Source organism: Rosa rugosa, chromosome 2, assembly GCF_958449725.1.
Source record: "Rosa rugosa chromosome 2, drRosRugo1.1, whole genome shotgun sequence".
NCBI classification, from domain to species: Eukaryota; Viridiplantae; Streptophyta; class Magnoliopsida; order Rosales; family Rosaceae; genus Rosa; species Rosa rugosa.
Window position 1 is genome coordinate 70920116 of NC_084821.1, and position 13073 is coordinate 70933188.

A 13073-nucleotide genomic window follows, 5' to 3' on the forward strand; every position below is an offset into this window, starting at 1 on the left:
TTGTTTGAGTTTTTTTTTTTTGGAGAGAAACTGTTTGAAAAATGCTGTGTTTCAGACGACAGTTTTCTGTTGTGCAATAGATGGAGATTGTTGACGTTTTGATTGTGCCTCTCTCTCTCTCTCTTTTTTGGCACAACTAAAACGGAAAGGGTCGAGTGTTTTCCTCTTAGCATTTTCTATCAGACCAAAAAAAAAAATATCGGCCAGGAATCGCTAATCCTTTCAATAAGACAGACTGTTCGTTAAGCCCGAAGTCATACTTAGTAGGAACTGACAGTGACAATTAAGGCTATCTAACAGACTATTAAGTCTTTCCAAATTTCGGAGTTGGATGCATGCATGTTGAAGGAAACAGTCAAGCTACTGCAATTTGCCTATTATAAACTTATGCAGATAATCCAGTTAAAACAAAATGTTAGACTTGTGTATTAGACTACAGCCAATCACGTGTTTCTGTTGTAATTATACAAAATTAAATTGCCGGCAGAATGTTCTTCACAGAATGTTTTACAAATCAACTAACAAAATCACATAACGATTATGCACATTTAATTTGCGGGCTTTTTGCGTGCGGGCTTTTTTAGCACGAATTTAATAAATGGACGGGTTCGTGTGGGTTTCGGGCGGGTTTGCGGGTCACGGGCTCAGATGCCAGGCCTAGTTTTTAGTATGGTGTTTAACAGAATCTCATGCGCAGATGACCCCAAGTTGAAGTGCATTAGCATTTAAATTTAGTATGGTGTTTAATGTACAATTAAAATCAACTAGTTATTCTAAAAAAAAAATTAAAATCAACTAGTTAAGTTATCAACTTCCAAATCTTTACATCAAGTCTTGTCCGCTCTTCTGAAAGTTAAGAATCTTCCATGTAGTTAGCAGGTTGGCTCAATTTGGCTGACAATTATTTTCCATTAACTTTTTGTGCAGGGCAAATGGGCAGCAAGAAGTAAGGAATTTTAAAGATATTAAAGCTAGCATGTTACATAGATGACGACGAGCTAGACTTGTCTGCTTTGAACAATCAATCAAACGGGTATATGAGTAAATGGTCAACTGAACTTCGAGGTTTTTTGTCATCAAGATCATAGTCTAAATGTTTTAAAACGTTGAGGCGTACTCTGATATGTTTTTGGAAGAGCCTTTTTTTTTTGAAGGAAAGACGACAGACTATATTAAGTGATAACAAAAGGTTACATGGAGTAATGCAAGAGCATCGAAATAAAACAATAAAGAAAAACGAGATGCACAGACGCATCTATAATAAAGGAAAAACAATAAAGGATAATCAGACGCACAGACGCATCTAGAATGAAAGGTAACCAGGATGTGACTTGATGTCGAACGATATTGCTGCACTGCACATGTCACAAAAGCAATGTAAATGTAATAGTAACCGTAACAGTAACCGGTGATATGATCACCTAGGAGAGGTGATTCGCCCACCAGGAGTTCGAAAGTAACCGAGGGTGTCAGAAACTCGAAAATTAGCAAACGAACTCCTAAGAACCAGAACCAATACCATATCAATACGAGCAAGTGTCTCGGATCCAAGATCCGGATTTGTAAGCCACCAGGATCCCAAATACGGATCCAAATCCGGCCCGAGACCAAAGTCAAGTCTGCCAAAGTAACCTTGACAAAAGCCCAAGCCCATTTGAATCTGATTAGGGCACCCAAGCTCATGGGCACCTTAGCATCAGCTCCTCTCCGGGCACCCGAGAGCCTCCGCACCCAAAGACCACTTATCCGAGGAGCCGCACCGATATCCCAGTCTGAATTCCACCGGAGAAGGCCGATCCCACCCTCGTCACCACTACTCCAAACACTTTCACCGACGCCGCCCTCCTTGGCCCGAATCCTGTTACGAAACAGGAATGTGAAAATGCTCCGCCATAACCAATTCCCTCTCAGATCGGAGGGGCTCTGACTAGCCGAGCCTGAACCCGACAAGCCCCATGCCAACAGCTCCACGCCACCACGATGGGCGAACTCGAGTTCCTCACCCAACCTCCTCGCTGCCATCCTAAAACTTGATTTCAATCGAGCCCAGCTTGGCTAGAATCTCGGCTCCGTCCCAACATCTTGGCCCATTTGAAAGCGCCCTCGCCGCCATCCGTGGGGGACGGACTCTAACAGAACCCGATCCAATCCTGGCTCAGACGAATCCATGAACTGCCCGGGATCCCAAATCTTCCAAACACCACCAAACACCAGTTTAGTTGGCAGCCGAACGATGTTCAACCTCAAACCTCGATGCGAACCAAATTGAGAAGGAGAAAGAGCCCCTGATCTCGACGTCAATGAGAGAAACAAAGAGACAGGAGGGACGGACTGAACCGTACTTGATAGCTGCGACCCCATGGGAAGGGCCGGAATTTTTCTCCATCGAAGATGAAGGCAGGTGCAGAGACGCTTGACCATGACCGGCGCTCTCAAAAACCCTAGCAGAGAAAAAAAATGTTAAGTTTAATGATGGACAAGTGTTTTTGGAAGAGCCTTGATAAGGCGTAAACCTTACATGACATGAAAAATATACATATTATAATTATAAAACATTAATTATATAAAAGAACAATTTTATTCACTACTAATTATTGGTCGACCTAATCTCTAACCCGTTGAGTTATTTTGGTAGACTTGGTCTTTAGCCTTAACTTTTATTTTTCTAGTTTAAAACGTATATTATTCCTTTAAACCCTATCCCAACTCGAAGAGTAGATTCTTAAATAGCAAATTACCACTAACTACACTTTTTATCCAATATTTACCATTAACAGGCCTTTTTTTACTGTTCATGACCCATGTGCAAGGCCCATATCCCGTGCGGCCATTGTCCTACCAATTTTTTGAATTGTTTTGTTAATGAGAAATTACAAAAATAACCTCAACTGATTTCTAATGGTAGTATTGACTCTCAGTAGCACTCAACAATAAATATATTTCAGATATCGCATTATCTACCAAGTTAAACAGGTAGAAAAAGTAAATGTAAATTTTCCATGTATGCTGCTTCGATTAATTTGTGTATATGATAAATGCAAATATGAGTACTGACCCTCAGTAGTGTACTGACCCTCAATAGTACCAATCCCATAAGAAACTAACAAACACAAAACCAAAGCTACTGACCGTCTGACCCTCAATACAAAAGCACAAGAATAAAACTATGATTCCACAGCAGGACTATAGACGCTGATTCCACAAAAACAATAGATATTGCATCCTTTGGATACCCAGCTCAACAATAAATATATTTCTTAAACCCTATCCTCTTCTCTTTCTTTCTTTTTTTCATTTTTTCTTGTTTCAAAAAGGGATAAAAGGAAATTACGCTTTGCTGCATTAAAGTTGCAGATCGAGTAATCTTTCCGTTATGTCACTGCTGGGAAGTAAATAGAACCGTCTGGAGCGCGTTCTTTGCTAGCTGGTGTGGATTGGAGTACATGTATTTAGTGGAGTCGTCTCATGAATTTTTTTCTGGATGTACTCTTGTTGCAGACTGTAATCTAGGGTTTAGGCTTAATGTCCCCCCCCCTTGTATTCTCCGGTTTCATTTATGAAGGCTTGAGGGCAGCCGCACCGGCCCTTGTTCAAAAAAAAAAAAAAAAAGGGATAAAAGGAGTTTACGGTTTACCTTCCATTAGCTATCTATCATAACTTCCAGAGAGTTATCTCAAGCCATATTCATAGTTTCATACGTAATTCAAACCCAGAAAAGAAGTAAGCAGAGGCGGTCTGTGTTCAAAGTAGCATGGCTGGGAAACCATGGATGTCACTATCGTATTGCAGCAGCATTCAGAGTAGTCATGGCTGGGAAACCATGGATTTCACTATTCGAATTGCACCAGCATTCATTGGCGCGTACGCCTTCCACCACGTTTATTGCGCTTTATGCGCCTTTGCGCCTAGCTACCAAAACAGAGGCGTTTTGAAGGCAAAATCACGCCTTCCACTCTTTTGTCAATTCAATGTGTGCATACAAATGATACAATAACTTAAACTGTCAAGAACAAGCCAGCTGGGATGGTACTTCATATTCACAAAATGCACAGGAAACGAACAAGGACATGTTACATGATACGACCCAAGGCACAAACACTATCGAGTAGCAGTCGTTTAACATTGCTTCTAGAACTGTCGAAATCGCTTGAAGCCTTGAAGGGCTTGTTTGTATTTGCTTGTTTAGTAGTATTGCTTTCGAATTGAAAATCACTTGGTTTGAATGCTATCAGCTAAGCAACTATTCTACAGGATAGAATTTCAGCGCCAATGCTTAGTTGTTGATCGACTTAATGGTTATGCAAGTATACATCATGTACTTCTTTGAGTGTGGGCTTGTGAATCTCATAACTGATTAGTGTCTTGTTGACAAATTGGCAATCTCATTTGTTTGGCTATCCATCAGAATCCTTATAATTCGACCTTGTGCTCCATCATGTGTAGGACAGGACTGAGGAGATTCTGCTTCGAATTTGTTCGATTGCTTTCCAGTTTTTCCAATCATGCAGTTTTGTCAATGTAATTATGATTTCAGTTTTTCCTCACCAGTAATGTCACTCCTAATCATTTAGTTCACAGACATGTAGGCCTCACGTACTGCACAATAGTTGCATCAAGAGGTATTGTTGATTCACTATAAGAGAGGCCTCTTTCTGTTTGTGAATCTCATAACTGATTAGTGTCTTGGTTTTTCTGCACTCACTAATATGGAGGTTTTATCAGTATTTCATGCTTTCCTTATTATTGAAATCATGTGTTTTTCGATTCTCGTAGTGTCATGTGATCACATATCCTTGAAAGGAAACTCACCGAGCAAATTTCTCTTTGGAACTGCATCCTCTTCTTATCAGGTATCTTGTCTTCTTGTCATCCATAAACCCAGTTTGTTTGAGTTACAGATGTAATGGTCATTTATTTTTCATATCTTTTCAGTTTGAAGGTGCTTTTCTGAAGGATGGTAAAGGTCTCAACAACTGGGATGTCTTCACTCACAAGCCTGGTTAGAGTGCTTGATCATGTTTTATTGACTCATCACTTGGATGCATTTTCATCCAAATTGGATGCTAAAGAAGTTATATCTTGGCTTGTCATAGGTACTATCCTGGATGGAACTAATGGAGACATTGCTGTTGATCAGTACCATCTTTATCAGGTTAGTATTCTTAGAATTCAGTCAAAATTTTGATCTGTTTTCTCCCGGAATCCTTTGTTTACATGTTAGCAGTAGTCATTCTTCCTTCTTATTTGTTAGCACAAGTCCCAACTGTTCATATTTCACTTTCCATCCACTTCCTATATGCAAACTATATTAGTTTAAAACAATTTAGCAGCTAGAATTGCTTCTGAAACCTTAATAGTTTTCCGTGTATTCTCGATAACTTGTGCAACTGGATTTCCAGGTGAAACAATTATGCAAGTGTTCAGGGGGTCTTCAGGCATAACAGCAAAACACTTGCATGAATGATACATTTAGATGCTGATCGAATCTATCACGTATAATTATTTAATTGCCATCCATATTGTGCTAATAAAAAGAAAACATCAATAATGTCTTTGATTTGTATGACTACTCTGGATTAGAGTAATCACAGATAATCGGTTTTGCATTTATATGAGAAAACAGGAAGACTTGGATCTCATGAATAACATTGGAGTAACCAGCTACCGCTTTTCTATATCATGGGCAAGAATTTTACCCAGTAAGGTTTTTTTCATTACTCGATCAAGTTTTTTTCATTATTCAGTTGTCACATCTCTAAGCAATCTCTACTATAACTATGAACCAGAAGGAAGATTTGGAAAAGTGAACAGAGCTGGCATTGATCACTATAACAAGTTCATCGATGCTCTTCTGCTTAGAGGTCTTCTTTGTTACAATTGTTTATGTACTCGTCCAATTTATTTAAGTTGCTGAATTACTTTAGTGTGGTCAGGAAACTTGTGGTTCAATGTTTCATACACAAGTACGAGATGTATTTCCTTCCTCAACATATTTTGTGTCCTTGTGTAGGAATCCAGCCCTTTGTGACATTGAGTCACTACTACGTACCTCAGGATCTTGAAGACAGATATGGATCTTGGCCAAGTCCCCTACTGCAGTACACAGCAAATGTTCCGTTACCACCACTCTTGTCCAAGAACAGTTTCATATAGAAGTCACTAATAATGAGACAATATTCCACATTTTTGCAGGGAAGATTTTAGATATTATGCAAATATATGTTTCAAATTCTTTGGAGACAGCGTCAAGTACTGGTCCACTTTCAATGAGCCCAATGTTGTGGCCATTCGTGGATATATGTCAGGGATACACCCACCATCTCATTGCTCTCTCCCTTTTAGAAATTGTACTGTTGGAGATTCAGAAAGTGAGCATTTTATTGCAGCTCATAACATCATTCTATCCCATGCATCTGCTGTGAATATATACCGAACAAGATATCAGGTTTTTATTAAATGTCTCGTCTTAGATTCAATACCAGCTCATAAGTTCAGTCAAATAATATATATGCAACATTCAGAAAAAAACAAGGAGGTAGCATTGGAATAGTGATGAGTGCTGTATGGTATGAACCCATCAGCAACTCCTTAGAAGACAAATTAGCAGCTGAGAGAGCTCAGTCTTTCTTTATGAACTGGTAAGAGCTTGTGCTTATATATATTCTTCTGGCTACACATCCATACTAAAGCATGGTCTGATTAGTATGACTAAAATGGCCAATGCAGGTTCTTAGACCCAATTATCCATGGAAGATACCCTGCAGAAATGCATGAGCTTCTAGGAGCTGATTTGCCTGTGTTTTGATCTGGAGATGCTGAAGAATGGATTAGACTACATCAGTATCAATCACTATACCAGTTTTTACTCAAAAGACTATGTTTTCTCCATGTGAACCAGGACCAGGAGCTGCAAGGATAGAGGGGTATGCTTTGAGAACTGCACAAAAAGATGGAGTCTACATTGGAGAACCAGTATGTAATCTCATCTTGTCAATTATCGGAATCATCAGAACACTTTTCTTCAAAAATTAGCTGAATTTTTTATTGATTTAGACTACAGTTGATTGGCTATATGTGTATCCTCAAGGAATGGAGAAAATGGTAACATACATAAACGAGAGATACAATAATACACCAATGTTTATTACAGAAAATGGTAAGCTAAAAACTTCTGAAGAACAAACCCCATTATTATTATAAGAAAAGTTCTTGATGTGATTGAAGTGGCTATTGTAGGGTATGGTGAGAATTCCACAAATGAAGAACTGTTCCATGATGTCAATAGAGTGGAGTACATGAGAAGTTACTTACAGGCGCTAGCAGATGCAATGAGGTATACTCACCTATGCACAACAAAGTCTTAACATATTTGCGAATGCAGAAGTGGTTCACTTTGTGGTGAAGGCTAACTGAGTTTATGAAAATATGGACAGAACTAAAGGGAGCAGATGTAAGAGGGTACTTCGTGTGGTCATTGCTCGACGATTTCGAGTGGACAAGTGGATATACGGTCAAGTTTGGACTTCACCATGTTGATTATGGCATTCTCAAGAGAACTCCAAGACTCTCTGCAACTTGGTACAGACAATTTATTGCTAATCACACCCTGCAGATTTTAAGTGCCCAGGAATATTGATCAAGAAAGCAAATGAACATGGCTTTGAAGCTAGACCGGTTATTAAGAGGATCAATGTGATATTGCTATTACTAAAACATAGTATATAGCAAGAAATTGAACATCAAAGAATGTGATTACTACAGTAGGTGGTTTATCACATTATCAAAATGGGAGTATTTAATGAACTAAAATAGGAGGATGTGGAACAATGCCAGTTCATATATAATCCAGTCACATAGTATCTTCTTGTAATTCTAAGTCATACAAATCAAGAGTATGTGTGATTAATAAAATAGAAGGGCTTATCAACTTTCTTCGATGTTGTCTGTGGTTCCTCCAACCTGACAAAATTTGTTACAGACATAGCTAACTCATACAAAAAAAAAAAATTGACAATGCTAGACAAAAGGTATTGGATGAGCAAAATACTAAAAAGAATGTTTGTATAATGATACATACTGTTGTACCAGCAGGTTTGTCCAACACCACAAAGTCTTCATTTACTGCTATAACTCTTGATTTCCAGTCAATTTCATAGCACCTGAACAAAATCATGATGTGAGCAGCAATAACACCAGTAAACCTGATGATAAAGACCCACTAAATGTTTTGTTTTACCTAGGAAAACGCTTTGGGTGTACATGCACACGTAAGTACGTTCCATCTTCAACAAATTGGTCTACATGTGTGATCCTGAAAGTCTTCTGTGCTTCTCTTACAGTTTTTCCTTTGATAGAAGCTCTCTTTTTCAGTACTGATGGTGCTGTAGCTTCTTTATATACCCTCATTTCCTCGGGCGTCGCGGTTGGAGGAGGCTTTGGACATACAAGGGCATAATACACAGCTCCAAAATGGATAAGATCTGCAACAAACCTTCAAGGAATGAAATTTTTTTTGTATATATTACTCCAACTTGACAACGACAGAAATGATAATCCATGTAGTAAAAAATAATAATGAGAACCAAAAAGAACAGCACTCACTGAGCAGAAAGATCCAGATTTTTGCATATATATTCTAGAACAGGCCCTCCTTCTGAAACAACCAAGTGCTCAACTCTTGGTGGTCCATTCTGCGAGGGACATGGAAGCAGACGAGTATATGGGTAGCTGAAAGAAGTTAAAGTATCAAAGTCAGAAACACTAAGGAGCAAGCACTGAAATGTTAGCATATACTATTAGTTTCACATTGATGAGAAGAATAGATAGAAACAACTGCTAAATGTACAATTGCAAACCATTTGTAAAAATAGCTATGTGATTAAAACTCAGCAGCTATATGTAACTGTTAATAAAAATTGCCTATGTGAATCTGAAACTGCATTAAAATATAACTATCTTGCAGACAATGTACGATGATAATATCATACAGACACTAATAATAACTTGTGTCATTCCCATTAATAAAAACAAAAAATTTATATTTCTGAAATGACAAAGATTCAAACTTTCATTTTCATATTCTCCTGCTTCACTTACAACAACAAATTAAGCCAAAATCTCATATACCCAAAAACACAAACAACCTTTAAACATTGGAAACTTCTACCTTACCCATAAACAGAAGAAGTAGCAGTTGGGTAAGTCACCTCTTCTTTCAAGGACTCACAAGCAACCCTTGTCTTCTTCTTGGACCTCTTAGAAAACCAAGCCACCTTCACATGCTGGTAGCTCTTCGAATGTTCACTCAGAGCAACATGGGTCAGTGCTAACGTGCAAACAAGGGCCACCGGCGCAATGAAACTCCGGCAACCATGACCCAGAAGTGAAGTCAGACTCATTGAGCCCATCTGAAACAAAAAAAAACAGAACACTGCTTGGTTTTGGAGGTGGGGTTTATCTGAGATTTTTGATGTCACAAAAAAACCGGGTTGGGTCGGGTCACATGATGGGCCCTGGGCTGAGCCCAAAATCCAAAATTGTCCTATCATAATTTGTGTGTCTCAATCATTGACTCATTGGTTATAAGTGACAAGAAAAGATAAGGACAGAAGTGAGATTTGAGATTAATTATGGAGAAATGGGTGTCAATGCCAAAGGTGGAGCTTCATGCTCATCTCAATGGATCTATCAGAGACTCTACTTTGCTGTAAAGCACCATTTCTGTTTAACTTTGTAGTGGGTTTATCTTCTGCTTTAAGCTTTGCTTTGTTTTGAGAAAGTTCAGTTTTGTTTTTGGTGCAGAGAACTTGCAAGAGGTTTTGGGTGAGAAGGGTGTCATAGTTTTCTCTGATTTTGAGCATGTTCTACAGAAAGGTATCATCTTTTGTTTTAGTATCTTGCTTATTCTTCTATTTTCGGTTGCTTGGGATGTGTTAAAGGGTTAGAAAATAGCATGTCAATTGAATATTAGAAATGATAAGCTAATAGGGATGTGAAATATGGTTGTTGATAATGTATGCCCCATAAGTGGTGCTATGACACCAATTAGCTAATGAAAAAACTTTCAAACTAGCTAGAGACTAAGAGAAAACGACTAATAATACAAAATAAACCATAATGGGGAAAGATAATGCCTAAATATAGGCTGACAACTAGTTGTCGTCAAGGACTCCACCACTGACCATATCATCAATATGGATTCCATTGTTCAAAAAAAAAATCTGAGACATCAAAGTGGAGTAATGTCTAAATGCTCAAATGAATCCCAAGGATCAGAATGATCAATGTAGTTTGTCTCCACATTTATATTTTTTAGGGAAGCTTTGTAGAGTTCCACCAAATGGTCTTCTGTACGACATGTACGAGCCCAATGGTCTTTACCACAACATCTGAGACAAACATATATTATCATGATTTTTATGAGCTCTGATCATCTGACCATTTCCTTTAGTAATCTTGACATTGTTCCTTGGGCCCAACTGCTTGTGTAGCCCCCACGACCTTGACCATTTTGTCGACCTTGACCACATCTATGACCATGGTTACGAGCTTTGCCATGCCTTCCACCACGTCCATTGTCATGACCATTAGTAAAAATAGCATTCACTTTAGGGAATGGCTGTGATCCTGTAGGGCGAGACTGATGATTCTTCATCAGGAGCTCATTGTTTTGCTCAGCCACCAAGAGACAAGAGATGAGATAAGAGTATTTGGTGAATCCTCTTGCTCGATATTGTTGCCGTAAGACCATATTTGAGGCATGAAAAGTGGAGAACGTCTTTTCAAGCATCATATCCTGAGTGACAATTTCCGCACAAAGGTTCATTTGGGAGGTGATCCTGAACATGGCGGAATTGTAATCTATCACAGAACTGTAATCTTGAAGGAGCAGATGCATCCATTCATAACATGCCTTGGGGAGCACAACAATCTTTTGTTGAGTGAACCTATCTACCAAGCCTGTCGATAGCTCAAGTGCATGGGTCTTTGACAGTTAAGTACTCGTCCTTCAATCCCTAATGGAGATGGTGACGCAGAAAAGTCATGGATTTAGCTTTGTTTTGCGGGGACGCCAAGTTTCCTTCGTTGATCGTAGGACCAAGGTTTTGGGCTTCGAGATGGATCTCGTCATCAAGGGCTCAAGATAGGTAGTTCTTGCCAGAGATGTCAAGGGCAACAAAGTCCAATTTTGCCAAATTGGTTATCTTCCTACACACAATAAGGATGAGATATATTCTTAACAAATAAATAACATTGAAACTTCGGGTTCGAAAAAGATATAGTGAACATTGGATCGCTTAAATATGCACGAAGCTTCAGGTTCGTGTTCTTATGATTAGGAACTTCAGGTTCTAAATTCCGTATTTTTGAACTTCGAGTTCAAAAAGACATGTACTCGAAACTTCTGGCTCGAGTAACAATAGTGAAACTTCAGGTTTACTTGTATTATGAATATTAAATATGTTTGATAAAACATATAAGATATATTTAATTAAAAAAATATTAAATATGAGATAAACGATGAAACAATAAAGATTATATCCATTACGTTCACAAAATATATCTTTTATATATATATAGAGGCCGGTTCTGAAGACGGCGTCCGCAACTCCGTGTGTGTGTATATATATATATATATATATATATATATATATATATATATATATAAAGAAAAGTATTAAATAAGGCTTAAAGATAACCCAATCATGCTTTCAAATGTTATCTTTGCTGTTCATGCATGACAATTGATAAACTATGTATATGTAGAAGAAAAGTGCAGTTAGAGATCATCGCCCATAATTAGCAAACATAAGAGAAAAGATAGACGTATGCTTGCCAACATACATTATACAGTAAATGTAAAAATCGCCGCAAAATGTAAATTGTGATATAAGACTCATAGATCTTGAGTAATGGTCAGAAGCAACAAAGTTGCACCATAAGAACTCGTGGATCATCAATTCATCATAGAGTTTTAAAGAAAAGAATGTATTGACTTACTATGTAGAGTAAGAAATGTATAAAGAGAAATGATGGGAAAATGGAGAAGTGTATTATTTAGTCTCAGATGTCTCCTTTATATAGATGTAAGGTTTACATGATAAGTATTCAAACTATTGTGATATTATATGTAGATCCCTAACTAATAACGTGGACAGCCACATAAGAATTAATATTTACAACAACAAAAAAAACAATTTTTTTGAATCGGAACAAAAAAACAATTTTATTCACTAATAAATAATAATTATCGGTCGACCTAAAGAGATTTTTACAGTTATTTTGGTAGACTTGGTGTTTAGCCTTATTTTTTATTTTTCTAGTTTAAAACGTATCTTCCTTTAATCCCTATCCCAACTCCAAGAGCAGATTCTTAAATCCTCTTCTCTTTCTTTCTTTTTTTTCATTTTTTTCTTTTTCAAAAAGGGATAAAAAGAGTTTAGCTAGTATCTACAGTAACTTCCAGAAAAGAAGTAAGCAGAGGCGGGTCTGTGTTCAAAGTAGCATGGCTGGGAAACCATGGATGTCACTATCATATTGCAGCAGCATTCAGAGTAGTCATGGCTGGGAAACCATGGATTTCACTATTCGGATTGCAGCAGCATTCATTGGCACGTACGCCTTCCACCAAGTCTTCCACGTTTTTGGCGCATTCCGCGCCTTAAGCGCTTTATAAGCCTTTGCGCCTAGCTACCAAGACAGAGGCGTTTTGAAGTCAAAATCACGCCTTTCACGCTTTTGTCAAGAACAAGCCTGGGATGGTACTTCATATATAATTCCCAAAACGCACGTACATGACACGAACAAGGACATGTTGCATGATACGACCCGAGGCACAAACACTATCGAGTAGCATCGTTTAACATTGCTTCTAGAACTGTCGAAATCGCTTGAAGGGCTTGTTTGTATCTGCTTTACTAGTATTGCTTTACGAGATGAAAGTCGATCACTTGGTTTACATGCTAGATATCAGCTATACCAACTATTCTACTGCATAGAATTTCAGCGCCAATGCTTAGTTGTTGACTTGTTGGTTATGCAAGTATACATCATCATGTACGTACTTCTTTGTG

At 38.1% G+C, this 13073-nt stretch overlaps 1 protein-coding gene and 1 pseudogene across 2 annotated transcripts; one reads left to right on the forward strand and one right to left on the reverse strand.

Annotated features, from left to right (window-relative positions):
* The first annotated feature begins 4706 nt into the window (after positions 1-4706).
* LOC133733540 (beta-glucosidase 47-like) lies at positions 4707-7373 on the forward strand (annotated as a pseudogene).
* On the reverse strand, positions 7373-9418 carry LOC133733539 (RNA pseudouridine synthase 6, chloroplastic-like). 2 transcript variants are annotated; one of them, XM_062161165.1, is made up of 5 exons: positions 9172-9418; positions 8602-8727; positions 8237-8491; positions 8078-8159; positions 7373-7606 (listed from the first exon to the last, which is right to left on the reverse strand). In XM_062161165.1, the coding sequence occupies exons 1-5, from the start codon at positions 9405-9407 to the stop codon at positions 7472-7474; spliced, it is 834 nt and encodes a 277-aa protein (XP_062017149.1). In that variant the 5' UTR covers positions 9408-9418; the 3' UTR covers positions 7373-7471. The 2 variants fall into 2 exon arrangements, with proteins under 2 accessions (XP_062017149.1, XP_062017150.1); XM_062161166.1 differs by lacking the exon at positions 7373-7606 and adding an exon at positions 7816-7959.
* Positions 9419-13073: the final 3655 nt, after the last annotated feature.